The sequence below is a fragment of the Mustela nivalis genome, assembly GCF_964662115.1.
Source record: "Mustela nivalis genome assembly, chromosome: 12".
Taxonomy (NCBI): domain Eukaryota; kingdom Metazoa; phylum Chordata; class Mammalia; order Carnivora; family Mustelidae; genus Mustela; species Mustela nivalis.
This window is the reverse complement of record NC_139031.1, coordinates 3,702,474-3,723,242: the sequence shown is the minus strand read 5'-3', so window position 1 is coordinate 3,723,242 and position 20,769 is coordinate 3,702,474. Positions and strand designations below refer to the sequence as shown.

The window sequence follows — 20,769 nt, the reverse complement described above, 5'->3', positions numbered from 1 at the left end:
TCGGGACACATCTTTCCAGCCTTGACTCCAAGAAGTCAGGGTGGCTAGCGTCCACGGGAACCGGGTGAGGCCAGTGATCAGATGTCCGTGAACACAGTGAAGCACCAGGGGCTCCAGGACGCTGGCCTTCTCGGGACGGCAGGCAGGAGAGCGGGAGACAGGAGGGCCGAAATTGGCGTCCTAAGCCGCACGGGGTAGAAATTCCAGAACACACATATGCCATGGGGGCTCCGGCTGTGCCATGGACAGGTGGTGTCCTTCTGGTTCCCGTCCCGACCGGGGACACACCGGGACCGGTTGATGGGGCTGTTGCTAGGGCTGAGCTGGCTGGGCGGGCGAGCGCGCGGGCCTGTTACATCGCTACCGCGACGCGGGTTGCCGATGCTGCTGTCATTTTCGTCGTCTGAATCAGCATTGTGATCCCGCGACGGCTGAGGAAGATGGCACCGTTTCCCAGCATATATGGTCTTGGTCTAAAGGACTGACTCACAAAAAGTCCAATTTCCAGTCCTTTGACATTGGGGGGAACATCCACCACATGGGGGGATGTGGGGCTCTCCAAGGACCCCTTCTTCTGCTCCTGGTGCCTCTTTGCTCTCCTCTGCCCCTCCGTGTCCCGGGAAGCTGACTTGCACAGATGGCATCCTTGCCCTGCGGCTTCTCCCGGGGTTGGGCTAAGGCAGGCGCTGGCAGGAGCAGGAGGGCAGAGGAGCAAGGGCAGAGCGCTTTTCCCGTACCTTCCCCCACGCCCGGTTCCCTGAAGACCGCGGCTTCTGTTGGCCATCCTTGTCTCCCAGCCTCCCTTTCCAGGATTGGGCGGCCTCTGCTGCCCAGTTACGAGCCCTGGTACAGCACTGTGTTCGGTGGTTTCCCCAAGCTTACCTTCAGCTTTAAGAACCCTCTTTGTTAGCCTTCCCTGCATCCCCCCGTGTGGGTGCACCTGCTACTCCACGGAGGTGCTTCCGTGGTCCTTGAAACCACCTCCCGTCATTGTTTCGCTGGCTTCAGAGCCATTAAAGGAATGTTCCAACTAGTCGTCTTTCCTCACCACCTGAGACGGCTGACGGTTTAACCTTCAGCATGTGGACACTCAGACACACCCCTAACAGGCAAAGCAGGGGGAGACAAATTAATGCTCTCTGCCTACGCACCCCTGTTTAATTATGGAGAATATGTTAATGTTTAAAAGCATCACTGAGATGCTTAGTAAAGTAGCAGGTGTTACAGAATTGCATTTTTATGATCCTTCCCCGTATCAGACATGGAAATTATGGTCTCTCCTGCAATTTCACCGCTTGCTAAATGTTCCTCGTCGGTTACCACAGATAAATGCTTCTTTTTAAATCATATGTAGACAATTAGAAACTTTTAGGTTAATTAATTTCCTCTATTAGAAGAAAAGACTTTATATAAATTAAAGGCAGTGGGCTTCATGCGATGCCCTGTGATAGGATTACTTTTTTATTGAATTTTTCGATGTAGACAGATGGCATGACTCAAAGGAAAATTTGGTGGTAACAATTCTTTAGAGAAGAAACCCTACAAGGAACCATTTTTTTTCCTACACACAGAATAGTTCTAACACCAAATGTAGAGGAGGGGGCACTACCCCCAGCAGCCGAGTCTTCAAATGTCTGGATACCAGCAAGGTGCCCTCCACCTCAAATCAGTCGCGCTACTAACGAGCTGGACTTAGCCCAGACCCCACGCGTGAAGGGCTCGGTCCCATGAGACCTTGCTCCTCCTGCAGTATACCTGTTGCAAATCCCCAGGCTAGCACTATTTCTCTCCAACTTGACTACAGATTGAGGGTCCATGATGCCCTTCTCAAGTTCGTGATTGAATATAATGCCTCAAAGAACTCAGTGTAATATTTTACTTAGATTTACTCATTCCTTATAAAGGGTACAGCTGGAGGGTTAGATGAAGAGGTACGTAGGGCAGGGTATGGGGAAAGGACACCGAGGGTCCCTGCTCCCCCAGGCTGGCCGCTCTCCCTGGGCTTCCGTGTGTTCATCAGTCTGGAGGCTCCCCAAACCCGCTTGCTTAGAGTTTTTTAAGGAGTCTAATTATAAGATGGTTATTTTTTAATTGTGGTGTAATTGACATACAGCGTTACGTTTCAGGTGTACAACATAATGACAAATATTTGTAGATATTGCGAAGTGATCCCCACAGTAAGTTCAGTTTTAACATCCAGTGCCATAAAGAGTTACAGAATCCTTTTCTTACATTGAGAACTTTAAAGATTTATTCTCTTCGCAACTTCCAATTACACGATTCGGTATTATTAATTATAGCTGCGCTGCTTTGCATCACCTCTCCAGTGCTTAGTTATCACGTACCTGGAAGGTTGCACCTTTTGACTGCCTTCACCCGCTTTGTGCATCTCTGACCCCTGCCTTTGGCAACTCTCCGGTCTGTTCTCTGTATCCTTGATCTTATATTTTTATTTTTATCTTTTTACACTTCCACAGATTCGATCATACGGTATTTGTCTTTCTCTGTCTGGTTTATTTCATTAGCGTCGTCCTCTCAGAATGTCATTCTTTACCTGTTCAGCCGTCAGTGGACGTTGAGGTTTGTCTCTAACTTGGCTGTTGTGAAGAACGTCTCAGTGAACACGGGGGTGCAGGTGTCCTTCCAAGTCAGTGTTTCCGCTTTCTTCGGGTGAGTATCCGGAAGTGGAATTGCTGGATCATACAGTAGTTCTGTCTTTAGTTCTTTTCGTACTATTCTCCGTAGCATCTGGCGCCAATTACATTCCCACCAGCATGAGGGTCCCCTTTCCTCCACCTCCTCCCAGCACTCGCTACTTCTTATCTTTTCGATAATGTCTTTGTAGCAGGTGTAAGGTAATATCTCCTTGTGGTTTTGATTTGCATTTCCCTGGCCATTAGGCATGCTGAACATCTTTTCATGTAGCTGCGTACATCCATACGTCATCTTGGGAAGATTCAATTCAGATCCTCTACCCACTTTTTAAACCAAATTGTTTATTTTTGCTGTTGAGTTGTATGAGTTCTTTACGTATTTTGGATCTACCCCTTAGTCAATATGATTTGCCAATACTGCCTCACATTTAGTCAATTGCCTTTTCCTTTTGTCGATGGTTCCCTTGGCTGTGCAAAAAGCTTTTTAATTTGATGTGCTCCCACCTGTTGTTATCTTTTCTTTTGGTGTCACATCCAAAGCCAGTGATCACAAGACTGGTGTTAAGGAGTTTATCACCTCTGTTTTCTTCTAAAAGCTTTATGGTTTCGGGTTTTTCATCAAGTCTTGAATCCATTTTGACTTAGTGTTTTGTATGGTGAAGAAAGTGGCCCAGTTTCATTTTTCATATGTTACTGTCCAGTTTTCCCAGCATCGTTATTGAACAGACTGTCTTTATTCTATATTCTTGGTTCCTTGGCTGTAATTAATTGACCATATAATCATGGGTTTATTTCTGGCTTTTCTATTCTTCTCCGTTGGTCTGTGTGTCTGTTTTTATGCCCGTACCAAACTGTTCTAAGTACTATAGTTTTGTAGTATAGTTTGAAATCAGGGTGTGTGATCCCTCCACTTTTGTTCTTTCTCAAGACTGCTTTGGCTAGGACCTTCTGGATAGTTCAGTTTGTTAAGCATCTTCCTTTGGCTCAGGTCATGATCCCAGGGTCCTGGGATCGATCCTGGGTCAGGCTCTCTGCTCAGCAGGGAGTCTGCTTCTCCCTCCCCTTCTGCCCCTCCCCCTGCTTGTGCTCGCTCTCTCTCAAATAAATAAATAAGATTGTTAAAAAAAAAAAAAAAGATTGCTTTGGCTATTTGGGTCTTTTGTGGTTCCACAGAAATTTAAAAATTCTTTGTTATCATTCTGTGGAAAAATACCATTGGGATTTTGATAGGGATTGCATGCTGTTTTGGGGAGTATAGACATTTTAAGAATATTAATTCTATTAGTGGAATCCATGAGTATGGAATAGCTTTCCATTTCTTTGTGTCTTCTTCAATTTCTTCTATCATTGTCATAATTTTCAGTGTGTAACTTTTTTACCTCCTTGGTTAAATTTATTCCTGTTTTATTCTTTCTGATGTGATTGTAAATGGGATTATATTTTTCATTTCTCTTTCTGTTAGTTCATTATTGATGTATAGAAATGCAACAGATTTCTGTATATTAATTTTGCATTGTGCAAATTTAATGATTTAGTTTTTAGTGCTAACAGCTTTTTTTGTGGAATTGTTAGGGTTTTATATATATATATATATATATATATATATATATATATAGTATGATGTCATCTGCCAATAGAGAGGGTTTTACCTCCTCCTTTTCAATTTGGATGACTTTTTTTTTTTTTCCTGCCTAATTGCCGTGGCTACAACTTTCAATACTCTGCTGAGTAAAAGTGGCAAGAGTGGGCATCTTTGTCTCATTTCTGATCTTATAGGAAAGGTTTCAGTTTTTCACCATTGAGTATGATGTCAGCTCTGGGCTGTCATATGTGGCCTTTACTGTGTTGAGGTCCCCCATCTCCATTACTACTTTGTTGAGTCTTCCTTTGGACTTGAGAAATAAAGGGGAGGAGAAAGATGAAAAGGAGGGGAAGAAAAATTATTTAAAAAAAAACAGGAGGGATTTATTATAGATGCAGTTAGAAAATATGGAATAAGATTTTAAAAGACAAAAGAAGGAAGGAAGGTAGGTTGGTAGGTAGGTAGGTTGGTTGGTAGGAAGGGCCTTTCCTTTAATAACCCTTGCTGACCTACCAAAGCTGGGAGAACTGTGGTCATTTGCCCACAGCCATTGGCCCATCAACATCAAAGTCAGATCTGATACAGGCTCTACTCCGACATCTCAGTTCTAAATTTCTGGTTGTACGTCTGTCATCTTTAACAACAGCTAATGCCATTTTTATTGTCAGCTTCACTTCACTCAGGGCTGACCTCACAAAAGAGACCTAGCTAATTCTTAACTTAGAGTCTGGGGTTTTGTCTTTTGTTTTGGTTTTAGAAGCTCTGCCTAAATAATGCCTAAAATATTTTCTCCTAGAATTTTTGTTTTCCTAAGGGAAATTGCGGATACAAACTCAGGCTGTGTTTGCACTTGCAAAGGGAAACAAGCTAGCTTTGGTGGTCTCGACATTGTTTTTTTATATTTTAGATTTCTTCAAATATCTTAGCAAGTCAAAAGTCAATCTTAATGCATTAAAACAATTTGGAACATATTCACAATACTTATACAACTAAAGTAGTTTAAAACTAAACAACAAATGAATAACATGCTACTTAAAATACATGTCCTCAAGAGTCAAATTTCTTGTGCTAAAAAATGCAAATTAATATGAGAAAAGACCAGCAGGGGGGGGGGCAGGGGGATGAGCAAATATTATGAGTAAACAATTTATAGAAAAATACATGTATAAGAACATGGGTTTATCTTAAATGATAGTTAATTAAGATATTCTACCTTAAATGTTTTATTTCTACTTAAAGTAAGACTTTGTTAGTCTTTGACACAATTTGCGTTTCATATTTTATTATATAGCTGTTCCCATATGCAGTAGCCTTCTATTTTCAATTTTAGTCTCTAAGTTAAGATTTCAGAACCTTCTAAGTGCAAAATGCTCTTGGGCTTTTCCTTCTCTTCACTTGTAGTCTTTTTATTTATTTTTATTCATTTTTTTTCCCTCATAGTCTTTTAAAAAATAGTTTCAATGAGATGACTTTTGCGCAAGGAAGCCCACCCTTTCTAAGTGTACAACTCAGTATTTTTTAGCATGTGTACAGAATTGAGCAGCCGTCAATCTTAGAGTGTTTCATCACCCCTAAAAGAATGTCTTTGTATCCTTTTGTGGTCACTTCAGATCCATGGTCACCACAACTGCCCCTTCCTACCCAGCCCAGTAACTACCTCGCTCTCTGTTTAGATTTTCCTATTCTGGACATTTCATGTGAATGGAATCATACACTCTGTGGTCTTTTGTGACTGGCTTCTTTCACGTAACATTAAATGTTCATAAGATTCCTTTATGCTGTAGCATGAACCAGTACTTAATTCCTTTTATGTCTGAATAATATCATTGTATAGGAATATGCCATTTAACTTATTATTCATTCGTTGATGGACTTTTGGGGTTTTCCCCCTTTTGCCTATTGTAGATAATGCTGCTCTGAACATTTGTGTTCTGCCCCCTGCACGTCTTCGGACGAGTTTTGGTGAGCATATGTTTTCACTTCTCTTGAGTATATACACCCGGGTTGGAACTGCGGGGTCAAATGGTAACTTTATGCCCGACCCTTTGAGGAATGGCCAGATGGTTCTGCACAGCAGTGGTACCGTTTTACGCATCCACCAGTAACACACAGAGGTTCAAATTTTTCTACATCCTCACCAACACTTATTATCTGACATTTTTATTATAGCAGCTTTAGTGGGTATGAAATGGCAGTTCATTGTGGCTTTGAGTTAATATTATTTTTGTTGAAAAATGAAACAGTCAACCTTGTTTCTAGATGATATGCCTGTGGCAGTTTTAGCAGGGAGGAAATAATAGGTGTTGTGTATATGCTGCAACTATCGATTCTCAATGGGACTCGAAACTCCAGAACACGTAGGATGGGCTTTTCTTGATTACTGAGACAGGTGTCGTTTTACCGGGTTTTCATTTCTTTTTGGGCACGCATATTCTTGGGCTCAGTGAAAGGAATCCCAGCAGAAGTCAAGAGGTCTCCGTGTTTCCAGCTCTATAACTGACTGCAACATCTTACAAGTAAATTAAAATCCCTCTCTGCCTAAATACACTTTCTTTGTCCATTACTTTTGGTTCATAAGTGTTGGGTCATTTCTCTTCTGTAAGAGATTCCACAGGAATCCTAAAATATATATTCTGCTCTACTGGTTCCATGAAATAGAGGTTATATAAAGGCATTCCCCATCGCCTAAGGATAATAGGATTCTCCTACATTTAGCTGCTTTTATTTTCTAATAATTTGCTCACCTACAAAACTGCTTTATAGAGCTATTCTTAATGTATAAAAGAGCTATCAATAGTTTAAAACTTCTTACCCTTCCTTCATAAGGTATTTCATAGCAGGAAGATACCGCGCGGGTCAAGAGGTGTTAACGAACATTGAGTAAGGACCCAGGATTAGCTGAGTGGTTGAAATGGTCGGGATGGGGGGAACCTGGAATGTTGAGACGTGTAGCGTGGCCACGGATATGGAGCTCAGCTTCTCCATCCTCTGTGCTACCAGTCGTCCGTGGCAGGTTATGCAGTAGAGCACAAGCAGTATTGTTCAGAGACAAGTGTGGGGAGAAAAAGACTCTGAACTCAGTATTTTGCTCCATTCAAGTCTATGATCTGACATAGTGGGCCACCATGGAAAGGATTGGGTCAGAATTATTCTTTTTTCCCTGAGACGTTGGTGATTTCCATGGATCCAGTAAATAACCCTGCTGGATTAAGCAAGGCCAGAGACAGCGATCAACTCAGATAATTTCCTTGACTCTTGGTCTGTTTTGGCAAAGTGAAACATTGCCAGAGATAAAGGTCTTCTAATCAAATCTGGAGGGTTGTTTATATACATACTTGGGATTTCTCAGATAACTTTTCTGTCAATAGAGCAATGTAACCAGGTCTAAAGAAAGAGAGATTTGGGGCACCTGGGTGGCTCAGTGAGTTAAAGCCTCTGCCTTCAGCTCAGGTCATGATCTCAGTGTCCGGGAATCGAACCCCGTGTTGGGCTCTCTGCTCTGCAGGGAGCCTGTTTCCACCTCTCTGTCTGCCTGCCTCTCTGTCTACTTGTGATCTCTGTCTGTCAAATAAATAAATAAAGTCTTAAAAATAAAATAAAATAAATTTTAAAAATGAGATTTATTTAAATACTGTGTGATGTCAGTTCTTCGTTGAGAGCGCCGTGGAAGAGAGACTGTGGTACGAATGTCCCCTCATTCCTCGGTCCATTTGTTCCAGAAACATGTATTGAACACCTACTTTTTTTTTCTTATAAGTTTTATTTATTTGAGAGAGAGAGAGAAAGTACTCACAGGCGACAGGGAGGGGCAGAGGGAGAGGGAAGCGGACTCCCCTCCGAGTGGGGAGCTATTGCATGTGGGCCAAGGCAGGGGTCCATCTTGTGACCTTGAGATCATGACCTGAGCTGAGATCAAGAGTCAGATGCTCAATTGAGATACCCAGACACCCCTTGGACACCTCGTCTCTATCAGTCACAGTTTGAGAGCACAAGGGGTCAAAGAGAAGTGTGACATTTGATACCCTGAATGTGGTACAGGCAGGCGGACATAGATATGAGTGTGTGATGAGTTCTAGGTGCTATTCTCGCTGTACGCAAGGTCAGAGTTGAAGTGGCCAACATGGCAATTTAATATTCCGTCATCACTGAGCTGATACTAAATGTGGTTTCCACGTCTTGGTCATGTGCCGGTGCACCGCGTGAAGGAACAGGCGGGAAGTATGCCAGGTGCGGGATGCGGTGACCTCAGCCTTGTAGTTTTATGCGGATGACCCATTTTATAGCGGATGGATCCTCAGCCAAACCGCCTGCCACAATGTCCACATCCCTACTGTTCCTGCTCAAACTTCCTGCAGGATTTCTGTGTCGTCTTGCCACTTGCCTTTGTAGGGGACATTTGAGGAGGTTCATGGGGGCTCCGACTGTGTTAGTCTCCAGCTCAGTGCCTGGACCTCGGCACTGCCTTTTCCATAAGTGGTGGCTTACGTGGCCCTCACTGCGGGTCTCGAAGTGTCTCTCCACTGCCACCCCCATTATCCACCCCTGCTCCCCTGCATTAGCTTTCCCAGCTACTCGTGGGGTTCCTCTGCCGGCTCTCCCCTCCTCGCCTCCAGGTCCCTGCTGTCTACCTTTACGTGACGACTTTGGGATATATTTCAGCCGTCCCGTTCTTGTTTTAGTTTTCTCTGATATTTGCCCAAACATCCACAAGCCGTTATATTCTTGTATCCTCTATGTGTTCTTACTGTGGTTGTTGTCAGTATTGTTAATTTTGGTGTCTCCCACCAGATTCTGTGAACATATTGAGGACAAGGACTTTTTTTCCATAATAAAACCACTGTGCTTGGTATATCATTAGTGTTGCTACATGTCTTCAGTTAATTTAATTCCTAAATGCTTTCTCAAATTCATTGTGACACCTGTATATTTTGTAAAATTAATACTGACAGCTCTCATTTCTTTCCATAATATACCTTCCCAAATATTTCAGGGTAAATCAAGTTATAGAGAATGAATAATATTTTCAAAGCAGTAAGAAAGCTCATATTTTAATGAACGTTGGCGATGACTTAATCTGCGATAAAAAGATTAGCTTGTGGTAGGAGTAATCACTCTTTCCCCCTGGACTGTGCTGGTTCATTTTTTAAGTCAACCTGACGGGGCCATGGGGTGTGGGGTTTATTGGTCAAATGTGATTCTGGGTGTTTCTGGATAAGAATACCATTGGAATCGTAGACTGAGTAAAACCAATTACATTCCTTGATGTGGGTGGACCTCATCCAATCAGCTGAAGACTTGAGTAGAACAACAAAAGCTTATGAAGTGGGCAGTCCTTTTTCCTGACTGCTTTGAGCTGGGACGCCAGCTTTTTCCTGTCTTTGGACTCAAATGGAAAAGCTCTTCTTCAGTCTTGAGTCCACTGACTTGTGGACTGGAACTTAAACCATTCCTTCTCTTGGACCACCAGCTTGCTGACTGCGGATCTTGACATGGATCAATTCATGTGAGTCAGTTTCTTAAGCCTTCCAGAAGGAAGCAGAGGTCCATGGATGAGCAGTAAGCCAAGCTGAATGGGATGCGGGCACTCTGCAAGGCAGCAGGTCTGTGCGCCGTAACCTGACGGACACAGACGAGGAAAATGGGGTAAACATGCTCGTCTTGCAGACTGGAAGGGAAGCAGGAAGTAAATGACAGAGACTAAACCCAGGAGCCAATGTTGCCAGAGCGGTTCTGATCCAACAAGGCCATCTTCAGATATGCCTTCATCTAATTTTCTCATACAATTATTATCTGAAACTAATATGACGGTGGTGAAGCTTCCTATTTTAAACATTTTTTTCCCCTTAAACTCTTGGCTTCTTTCCTTCTTCTGGATCTTCTTCTTCTTCTTTTTTTAAAGATTTTTATTTATTTATTTGAGACAGAGAGTGAGAGATCACAAGTAGGCAGAGAGACAGGCAGAGAGAGAGAGGGAAGCAGGCTCCCTGCTGAGCAGAGAGCCCAGTGCAGGGCTCGATCCCAGGACCCTGAGATCATGACGGGAGGGGAAGGCAGGGGCTTAACCCGCTGAACCACCCAGGCGCCCCTGGATCCTTCTTTATCTGTCCAGCTTTCCACCAATCAACAGCTAAAGGCGGAGGAGTCTCAAGAGTAAAGGGTCCCTCCCGGTGGCTCAGAGCTGCTTTCTCTCAGTCCCAGCAGCGTTCCCCCTTTACGCCTGCTTTCAGCGCTGTCATTTCTGTGGGCCTTTCTGCCGAGGCCCTGCGTGGTTAGGACACAGATGCCCCACACTAGCGGTTTTGGCTGACAGTTTGGGGGGCTCGGGGAAGACATTCAGTCAGTTCACAGATTTATTATTGATTTAAAGTTTAATCCATGTTACTCTACTTCCCATTTGCAGAGATAATTTAAAGGGAGTTATGACAATGGCAGGTTAAAAATTTGGGGCCCGTCCTCTTGATTTTCCCTCCTTACTCCATCATGTGGTGACGGGAGGGGGAAAGGCAGGTTCCACGGGGACAGTAACGACTGGCTTGTTCTTGCTGGGAAAGAGGGAAAGAAGTATCAAATGAATTAATACCACTTACATGAAGGGAAAGCGCCAACTTAATATTGCTTAAAATCAGTTTACGTTGGTGATATTTCTTGTCTACAGTGGGCTGGGTTTAGTGTAAAGCTCAGTCGTACAGAGAGGATCTGTGCGGATGTCATTTCTGGAGAAAGGCTGTCCCTGAGAACCCCAACACAGAAGGTGAGCGCTTATGAAACCCAAAGGCAGGAATGTTCGCCTGCCTTCCACGGTCCCGGCAAATACTAATCCATGTTCTCTAAAAGCTACTTTTCAAGCATTCAGCTTTGGTTCACTAATTTCTTTCACCTAATTCTTCAGCCAAATCATTAGTAACAGGTAGTTTTCACGTGTAAACCAACACTTGCGTGTGCTAATCTAGACATTATGTATAATGTCTAATAAGTGCATGTTTGAAGGCATTGTGGGTAATTTACATACAATTACTGTTGGAATTTCTCTGATTTTTCTGCTTCACTGCGGGTTCAAAAGTGGCATCTTACTCATTCTTACATGTAATTTTTTTATTAATGCAAAAAAAAAAAAAAAAAGGAAAAGCTTCTCAGACCCCTCCCAGCCTCTCACTGTCGCCACGGCCCCCAGGCGAGGGCGCGCGCACGCGCGGGCACACGCGCGCGCACACACACACACGTGTGAGTTCAAGGTTGATGCTTCCCTGTCCCTCGAGGCAGCTCCACATCCGGTCTTGGAGCACCCTGGTCGCCCGTGGAGGAATGCCGCGGCGCCGGGAGACAGCCTCTGTGGGCTCCGGGCCGCGGCCGGGCTTGGTCAGCACTTGAATTTGACCCCCCTCTGCGTGCGCGCTCTCGGGAGCGCGCGTCCGTGTGTGTCCAGGGGCGAACCCGAGGCGGTGATTGATTAATCCGAGAAGCGCCCAGGGGTGGGATCGCGGTGCCCAGGGCGCGGTCCCGGTGCAACCTGCCCTTGGGGCGGAGGAATGGGAGCCGGGTTGGGCCCGGGCGAACGGCCCGCCCCAGCGGTTCCCGGGCCAGGCAGACCCAGGGGCGCCGGGCCGGGCGGTAGGAAGCCGAGGGACCCGACGCGAAGACACAAAGGCGCGGGAGGGGCCGCGGCTGGGCGGAGGCCCGCGGGGAAGGGAGCGGGGGTGGCCAGGTGCGCCGCGGGAGGGCGTCCGTGCCAGGAGCTGCCGCGGCGGCGGAGTCGGATGCAGACCCGGGGCGCAACCATGGCGACGCAACGTGTGTCCCCCAGTAACTCGCAACAACATTATTTCTAAGCTGCCATCCCCGGCCTGCCCTCCACGTCCCCCTCCGCTTCGCCACACGGGCGGCCGACCGGCTGGGCGCGCCTGGCTCTGCCCGGCCGCTGCCTCCTTCCCGCGGGCGCAGCCGGAGGGAGGCGCAGGCGGCGGCAGCTGCGCCCGCGGACATCACCTTGGTGCACGTTCGTAGAACCGAGCGTGCCGGCGACGCGCGCACACACGCGGCCTCCCGGGGAGGGGGCGTCTCCCCAGGGCCGGTGGGGGTGGAGGGGCTCCCGGCTCTACCCAAATAGCGTGGGTTCGCGTCCTCCTGCTGCCTCCAGAGGCTTCCGGGTCCAGCCCAGTCCTGGCAGAGCCCCCGGTGCGAACGCGCGCGCACGCGCGCACACACACACACGCACACACATACACACACGCCCGCCCGCCCCTGGCGTCGCCGTCGCCCCGCTGGGCCCCCCGCCCTTAGGGACAAGTGCGGCCACCGGCGCGCCCCGCGCTGCCTGCCGGAGGAGCCCCGGGTCGCCGGCGCCGCCGGGGTCCCCGCGTGCGCCTCTCGGGTCCGCGCCGCTGTGGCTGGCGGAGCGCTGACGGCCACCGCCGGACACGCACGCGGTCGGAGCCGGCCCCCCGCCCGCGCCCGCGCCCGCTCGGCTCGCAGCCGGCCCTCCTCCCGGCCCCCGGCCGCCGGCTTCTGCGGAACCCGCGGCGCCCCGCGCGCCCTCCCCTCCGGCTTTCCCTGCCTCTCTCGCGGCGGCCAAAAGAGTTGATCGCTATTGTGATCCGCCGGGCAGAGGCGAGGGCGGGCCGAGGTGGGGACACCGGAGACCGGCAGGAACTGGGGGTTCTTCCAAGCCAACTCCACCCCGCGGTCGCCGGCGCGGTCTCCGCTCGCCGCCGGGACAATGGATTAAGTTACTCTTCCCGGGGCCAGAAGTCGCTGCAGACTTAGGGAGAGATGAAGGAGAAGGCGATGATCAAGACCGCGAAGATGCAGGGCAACGTGATGGTGAGTCCGGCGGGCGAGGCGCGGGGTCCGGGCGCCCGCGGTGCGGAGCGGGGCGGGGGTCTCCTGTCCCCGCGAGCCGCCGGGCTGACCGCGACCCGCGGCGGCGCCGTCCCCGGTTCCCACCCGAGCCCCGGGGCGGCCGCCAGGGTGCCGAGGGGCGGCCGCCTGTTTGCACATCGCAACTTCGCGGGGTCGCCGTGCCTGTCCTCCGCGCGTGGGGCTCGCGGCCCGGGGTGGGTGTGCGAGGCGAGGAAGGGGCGGCGGCCGCGGGGCGGCCAGAGTTCCAAGCCGACCCCCGGGGCTGCCCTGGGGGCCCCGGCGGAAAGACGAGGTGGCGGCGGCGGGGGGAGGGCCCGGGGCCCTGATGCCCGCGCGGCCTCGGGGCTGCTCGTCCCCGGAGCCCGAGACCTGTTGGGTTGAGCGAGCCTCTGGCACACTCGGGGCGGCGCCTGTCCGGCGGGGCCCTGCTCCCCCAAAGCGCTGACTGTGCCAGCGAGCGTGACAAGGGCCAGGCATCCCCCGAGAATCGCCGTGCGCCCGGAGACCCCCTCTGGGTGGCGGGAGGCTCAGGGCTCCAGGGCCAGGGGCTGTCTTCCCAGGCACAACTTTGCTAACTCGGGGACCCCGGCGATCCGCCTCCCAGCGCGCCACCCCCTCGCCCGCGCCCTGCGACCCGCCTGCGGCGCTCTGGCCGCCTGGTCCCCCGCGCCCCGGGGTTGTGGGGTCGAGGGGGTCAGGGTGCTGGAACCTCCTGGCGAGGACGAGGAGGTTGCCATCTTGTTCTGTGGAAATTGTGTGTGTGCCTGTGCGTGTTTATTTGGGTGGCGTTTAACCCTTTCGGTGTTGGTGCAGAACGATTAGGAGGAGGGTCCCTATTTTTATTTTTATTTTTTTATTCATGAGATGGGGATTGGCATGCTGGTTTTCCGAGTACAGCTGGAAATGCAGGGATGCTTTCAGGCTCTTGGTCTAGAGTTGTTTGGGAGGTGGGTTGGGTCCAGGTCCTGGGAGGAAGGGTCAGGTAGCGGGAGGTGTGTTTGGGATAACCCAGTTGGTGATCCATTTTGAGGTCTTGCTTTAAACAGAAAGAGGCAAGAAATGAAAAATGCATTCTAATTGAACACATATGCGGCTGGGTTAGCCACACCCACGGCAAGGCACCTGTTGCCTGGCTGAGGCCGGAGCTAGCCCTGTTCAGAGCTGGACTTCTGGCCTGAGGTTGTACCGTTCCACTCAGGATCGCTCTGGGAGAGCAGGAACTGCATCCAGGGGATTATTTTGTGGGACCCCTCCCCCAGTCCCCAAAGATAAGCCCCTCACTCAAGGAACTTCTGTTTGTGCGTTCTGCGGCTGACTGACCCAATTGCTTGTTTGTGAAAATACATGTTTCCCGAACTCTCCCACTCCCTTTTTAGTCATTGTGCTGTTCAGCTCTTTTTTTTTTTTTTTTTTATAAACAGGGCAGAAACGTGTGTGGAGTAATGTTTTCCAATTAAATTCCCACCTGCACCCATAATTCCCTTTTTATATTATGCCATCATGTGCTAGTAAAACCTACATATTTAGGACTGAGGCAGAAGAAAGAATTTGAATTAACTTTATTGGTAATATAATGACACATTATTGATTCATTACCTAAATCTGTTGTCAGACAGGTGTTTCTTCTTGTGACTTAGCTGGCATGTGGAGCTCGAGCAACATCTTTATGTTCTATCCAAAAAGCTTGTGGAGTCCTCCGTCCCACTGCTCCCTCTCTGGGTTTACTTCTGAGGATAAGGATGGAAGGGGTTTTGCACTCACAGTCTGAATAGAGAGGTTTCCTCGGCTCCCTGCATCGCCTCCTTGCTGTCTGCTGTCCGTAAGTAGAATTAGGACAAGTTGCACTGTGTCTAGCAAATTCTACAGGAACCAGTCATGGTTTGAGGCTCGTGGCTGGCCTCAGAATGAGGTCCAGACTTCGTCAGGGTTTCTTCTGTGTTCTGTCCGTCCATGTGTTGGTAATGCTGCCTCTGTGGTCCGGTTTGTACCTTATGTGACTCCCACGAAACCCACGCAGCTTTAATAGCGTGATCTTTTTTATTTTTTTTCCACTTACATTGTTGTTTGGGTGCATTTGGATCCTTGGTTCCTCATCAGTCATCCTGGAAGCCTTGTTCAGCACCGCCTGTCTCGGGTTGGATGACTGGCAAAGCCTTCCCCCCCCCGGCAACCTGACTGGCGTTCAGGTGCTGGAATCTTCCCGAAGGCTTCATTCTTCCCACCTTCCTTTAGAAGTGTGTCCCTGTGACAGGGACCGAGGGAAGGCACACGGCTTGGCATACTGCCTAATCCCATTTGGGGTTAATACGTGAGTAAAAGGACTCAGAAAGGTGGAACCAGTTCATAACTTCTGATTAAATTTTTGAGAGGAGTCTATTTCCTAAACTTCATTTCTAACATGGCAAAAAAAAAAAAAAAAATCCCAGACTAAGCACGGCACTTTCTGTCTGCAGTTTAATACTCTCGAGAAAGAGATTGAGATCTTCCCTTTCTCCCAGAACAGAATTTAGGTTAAAAAATAACTGGATTTTCACAGAAGCTACATTTGAAAATCCGTGGGGAGGGGTGACTTGTGTGTTATTTTCGGCCCAGCCTCCCCTGTTATGAGTATGTTGATACAGCACTTCCTTAACCGCTGCTTAAATCACACTGGTTCTTCTGGAGAACCATATCCTCTTGCGATAGGTTCTAAGAGCAAGAGAACATTTTATTCTCTGAAGGATATTACGTCACGCTCAGTTCTTCTACTTCACTCACATGAGTTCTTCCCAGACACTGAGTGCTCAGCAGGGACTGAGTAAAGGTTCATTGAAAATAAAAACCGTGGGGACCCGTCTTAAGCCCTGTGGGATGGTCTCCCCCTTCCTTGGTACGTTGGTGGCTCGTCACGTAGATGGCGGGTTAGGCGGACCCTTGGTGACCAGACTTGTGGAGAGCAGGCTCAGAGACCGGATGCAGAAGGTCGGGGGTCCACAAGCCTCAGGGACGCTTTGAGAATCTCCTGGTTGCTTGGTTTGGGTTTTAAATGCAATCTGCAGCCTGGGGATTGATTTCCTGTATAGGGAAAGCGGATGTTTTCCTGTGGTCCCTGGAACTGAATTCAGGGCTTTGGTCACTGACTGGAGATACCTGTGATATCATGAGCCGAGTACCTTTTCCAATCTTGCCTTCCCCTTTTTACGTTGAGTAAAAACCCTGGACCAGAACCTCCTAAAGCAAGAGCTTTCTTCCAGGCCATTTGAATAGTTTGTGGATTGATTAGGTTAAACAGTATGACTGACTTCCCAACACTGGTGCCCTACTTGTGATAATCCCCAGTGAGCAGAGGAAACTATAAGGTTTTTAAATAAATTACCGGGGTTTGTGTGGGACCCCAACCCCCATTGCTGAGTGCTTTTGGGCCCAGCGATGTACTGTGGTTTGTGATTTCCCAAGGTACAGCCTTTCCTGATGCAAAGTTTCCCTCTGTCTCAGGGCGATGGGGAACACCACTCCTGCTTCTTTCTACAGACTGCCACCCTGGGGACATAAAGGCTGTGATCTTGGTTCTAAATGCGAGCACCTAGTGCGTACGTTGGGAGGAATCTGCCTTCCTGAAACGGATTCCGAAAATTCTTGCAAGGTCACGAGGTTTGGGGAATTCTCACCGTGTGTCCCCGTGCGGCGGTGCCTCTGCCCACATTTCTCTCCTTCCTGGCTGTTGGGCTTCCCTTCACAAAACCGTCAAACCTGTGGCAGGACTCCTCTCGAAATCTCGGTGAGTCCCCGGTGCAGGTTGAACGAGCAGAACGGGAATTCGTCTCAAGCGCACCTCTTAGACGGTCTAGAGGATTGGGAAGACTTGACACAGTTCAGCTGTCAAACAAAGGGAGCCAGAGTTGAGGAAGTTTCCAGGGAGACGTCTCCAAACCCAGCGAGGCATGGTCAGCTCAGGGCGTCTCAGGAAGTACCTAGAGTAAACGCTGGCTGACAGTGCTGGCCTCCTCTCCCTGCCCAGGTCCTTGCCCCACTGAGCCCTGGGTCTTGACGTTGGGATGCGCAGACGCGCTAAGCGGCTGTTCCTCTACCCCAGTCATTTCTCTTTCCTCTGCCCTGGCCTCAGGCTAATGACATGACTCAGAACTTGTCCATCTTTTGCCCTCGGATGTCCCTGTGTAATTATTGCCAAGAGGTGGTACATTCCCAAGCAATAGCATCTTCTGTTCGTCTCTGGTCGGTTGCTGTGCACCGCGAGACCCAAGGGAGTGCTTGTATTAAATGCACAGACCGGGGCTCGTTTCTATGCCTGGCACAGACAGCTTTTGTGAGAAAGGGCCCTGATTTTTTTGTACTCTTTTTCTTCTTGGTTTAAGAACTCCTTCAAGTTCTAGTGCATCAGCTAACGCAAGAGAGAATTCCACGCGTGCAGTGTTTCCCCCATACAGCTACAGTAACATGGGAAGCCTGTGCTCTCTTTAGGGTTATTATGTGTGGTCTTTTCAATACCAAAGCTGCATGTCCTGTAATCCAGTTCTGTTCCAGCGCTGCTAGCTGGAGGCAGCGTCCCTTCCCACAGGCTGAGGACTCCGTCCCAGAACACCGCCCCCGTTTCAGACACCAACTGTAATTGGTTCAGGTCCTTCTGTGTTTCTGACAGATGGGTTCCCAGGACCCCCTCCTCGGGATCCATTACTTTGGTGGGGTGGTTCATGGACCTCGGGACACCAGCTTATTTACTAGATCCCTGGTGTGAAAGGCGATGAATGACCGGCCAGATGAAGACACACAGAAGCTGAGGTGTGGAAAGGTTTCAGACATTGGAGTTTCTGTCCCCACGTGGAGTATGGGGTCCCACCGCCTTGGCTGCGTTCTGGTTCCCCATCCTAGAGGTTCTCCATACCCTGGCCTTTGGGTTTTTAGGAAGGCCCCATCACATAGGCGTGACTCGTTAGGTCTTTGGTGGTTGGCGTGGATTCCATCTCTAGCTTCTCTCCCCTGCCCAGAGGCTGGGGTTCCAACCCTCTTATCACATGGTTGGCTTCCCTGGCAACCAGCCCCCATCCTTAGGGGACTTCCTAAAGACCAAAGCTCCCGTGTGGGACCCTGCCAGACCCTGCCCTCTGTATCTCTTCCCCCGGCTAAGCAGTGGCATCCTTCAGCATCCTTTGTGGGAAACGGGAACAGAAGCTCAGTTGTAGCGGAAAGGGGCTGGTTATGAATCATAAGACCCCTGTTTCCCCGTGATGACGCCAAAGGACAGGGGATCAAGTAGTGTGACGAAAGGTGCTCCCCACTGCTCGTGTCGCTCTGGACATTCCAGGGGTTTTGGCAGCTGTGAGCCCTGCGTGCAGACTAACTCCAGCTGACCCTCAAGCAACTTGGCTTTGAGTTGCACGGTCCATTCATACATGGAGTTTTTTCCAATAAATACAGCAGAATGCTATGAATGTATTTTCTCTTCCTTACGGTTTTCTTAATAACATATTCTTCAGCTCTCTTTATCATAAGCATGCAGTGAATGACGCATATAACATGCAAAATACATGTTAATCAACCACGTCATAGGTAAGGCTCCTGCTCAAAAGTAGGCTCTTAGTAGGTGAGTTTTTGGGGAGTTAAAGGTCATATGTAGACTCTTGACAGTGCAGGCGGCAGGAGCTCGTAACCCCTGTGTTCTTCAAGGGTTAAGTGCATAAATTTGTTATAAATCGCAACATCATAGTTAAGTCACTACTCGGTATCCTTTTTGCGGGAAAAGAAATAAATTTACTCCAGACCTATTTTTTCTTTCTCCTTTCATTCCTTTAAGTACAGCAATGAGGAAGCTTTTGTGATCTATTTTGGTTATAGAAGCCAATTTTCTTTGATTAATAGGACTGCATTTTAGATCTCAAGGCAGAACATGTCCCAGACTTCATAGGACACGTACATCCTGAGCTGAGAGTGTGCACGTGGACGAAAGTGGTCAGCATTCCCTTTACTCTGCGGCTCCCCTGAGGATGGGAGAGGGTCCATTCGCGAGCCGGAAGGTCTGATAATCCATCTGGGTCCATAGGTCTCAGCGTCGGCTGGAGCGTCAGCCCTCAGGAAGGTTCTGACAAATCCAAGGGCATCAGGCTGTTCCTTGGGTGGGCAGAGTTGAGGATGGTTGTTGGAAGACGGGGTTCTCCACCTTGCATGTGTACACCACCAGGGGAACCCTAGAACTCCTGCGGGGGAGCTTTGGGCTTCCCACAACCCACGCACACGTCTGTGCACGCGCACAGGACCATCCAATGTCGCTACTGTGCGTTGTATCTTGAGTGTTGAGACAGTTTGGAGAGCCACTGGATGGGATGGGAAGTTTTAAGACCGACGGTGTCATCCACGTCCAAGGAAGTAATGCTCCCGTTCGTAAGACGCCATTTGGGCTCGGGGAAGGGCACAATAAGTCTGGTTTCTTGGGGGAGTTTCGTGGGGGGAGCAAAGTGAATGGGAAGATGGTGGAGACCACAAAATAAAGAGAAGATGGGGACAGAGAAGAATAAACTAGTCACCAAGGGGAGAGCCAAGGGAACGTGCTGTGTCTTTGTTTTGCATCCTCACCTGGGGATGGGGAAAAGCAAGGATGCCGGAAGACGCTTCCTTCCTTTTCACCGCAGAGATAACAGTCCTTTTCGCTGCAAGATACTCTATGATGCATCTGTGATCCACCTGGAGACTCCTTCCACACCAAACAGAGCAAGTAGAACAAGCAGGGTAAAAGAGAGAACGCAGCTCCTGGACCAGCAGGTGGAATTCTAGAATTTTCCATGAGCTCTCTAAGGGGCCTCTGCAGGTAGCTCCCCTGGACCTCTGGGCCCTCCCGAGTAGGAACAGGGAACTGGAGGAGATTGATTATTCCTCAAGTTCCTTTCTACCCTCTCCCTCTGCCCAAGCCAGGGTAGCCTTGTCTGGGCACCACTGACCCAAGGTCGTGCTTGAGAAGCGACCGTCCACACCAGAACGGATGTGCTGTTGACATCGTAATTTCTTCAGCACTGACTCCTCTGGCGCCTTCCAGCTTAGCTCACCCCGTCCCTCTCGCCGTGTGTCCCTGTTCACAGACGAACGACATAGACGGCACAGATCTGTACCAGCCATGAAACCCGGAACAGTGATCCGCACACCTTGCTCACTCAGGCAGAGCTGCGTGTGTGCCTGCGCATGTCTTCTGTGCACATGCGCGTGCCCTGCACACTTCTCAGCTGTGAAGGTCTCGCAGCATCCCAAAGCAGGGCTGCACCCGGGTTGGACGAGATGCGCTACGGGCACAGTCGCTTTGATTGCTTGACTCCTGGGCTATTCAGAGAACACGGGCGTCTCGTAATAGAACCGCGGGCCGAGGGTGTTCTGGTTTCCAGTTTTGTTTATTTGTCTGCAGAATGGGAAAGGGAATTGCTGACGAGCCAGGCCGGCCTCCAGACCTGGTTGGCAGGGCGCCGGCTCTGGGGGGTGGTGGGATCGGGTCTTGCCGTGGGAGGACACGAGGGCTGTTCACACTTCTTCGTGGTAAAGGCATTTGGAAAGTAAGGTTTCGCAGAGAGGGAGGCGAACCAGATCAGACCCTGAACGGCGGGGAACAAACCGAGGGCCGCTGGAGGGAGGCGGGGGCGGACGGGGGCGCGGGCGACGGGCACTGAGGAGGGCCCGTGATGTGCTGAGCGCTGGGTCTTCTCT

At 49.4% G+C, this 20,769-nt stretch overlaps 1 protein-coding gene across 2 annotated transcripts in view; it reads left to right on the top strand.

Moving 5' to 3' along the window:
* DPP6 (dipeptidyl peptidase like 6) overlaps positions 1-20,769 on the top strand; it is an 841,237-nt gene that overhangs the window by 68,031 nt on the left and 752,437 nt on the right. The window contains exon 1 of one of the 2 annotated variants that reach the window (XM_082692925.1): positions 12,914-13,053. The exons of the other annotated variant lie outside the window; for it this stretch is intronic. Within the exon in view, the coding sequence (XP_082549051.1) occupies positions 13,003-13,053 (51 nt within the window). The 5' untranslated portion in view covers positions 12,914-13,002. Of the gene's footprint in view, positions 1-12,913; positions 13,054-20,769 lie in introns of those variants that run through there. 2 annotated transcript variants of the gene reach the window in all.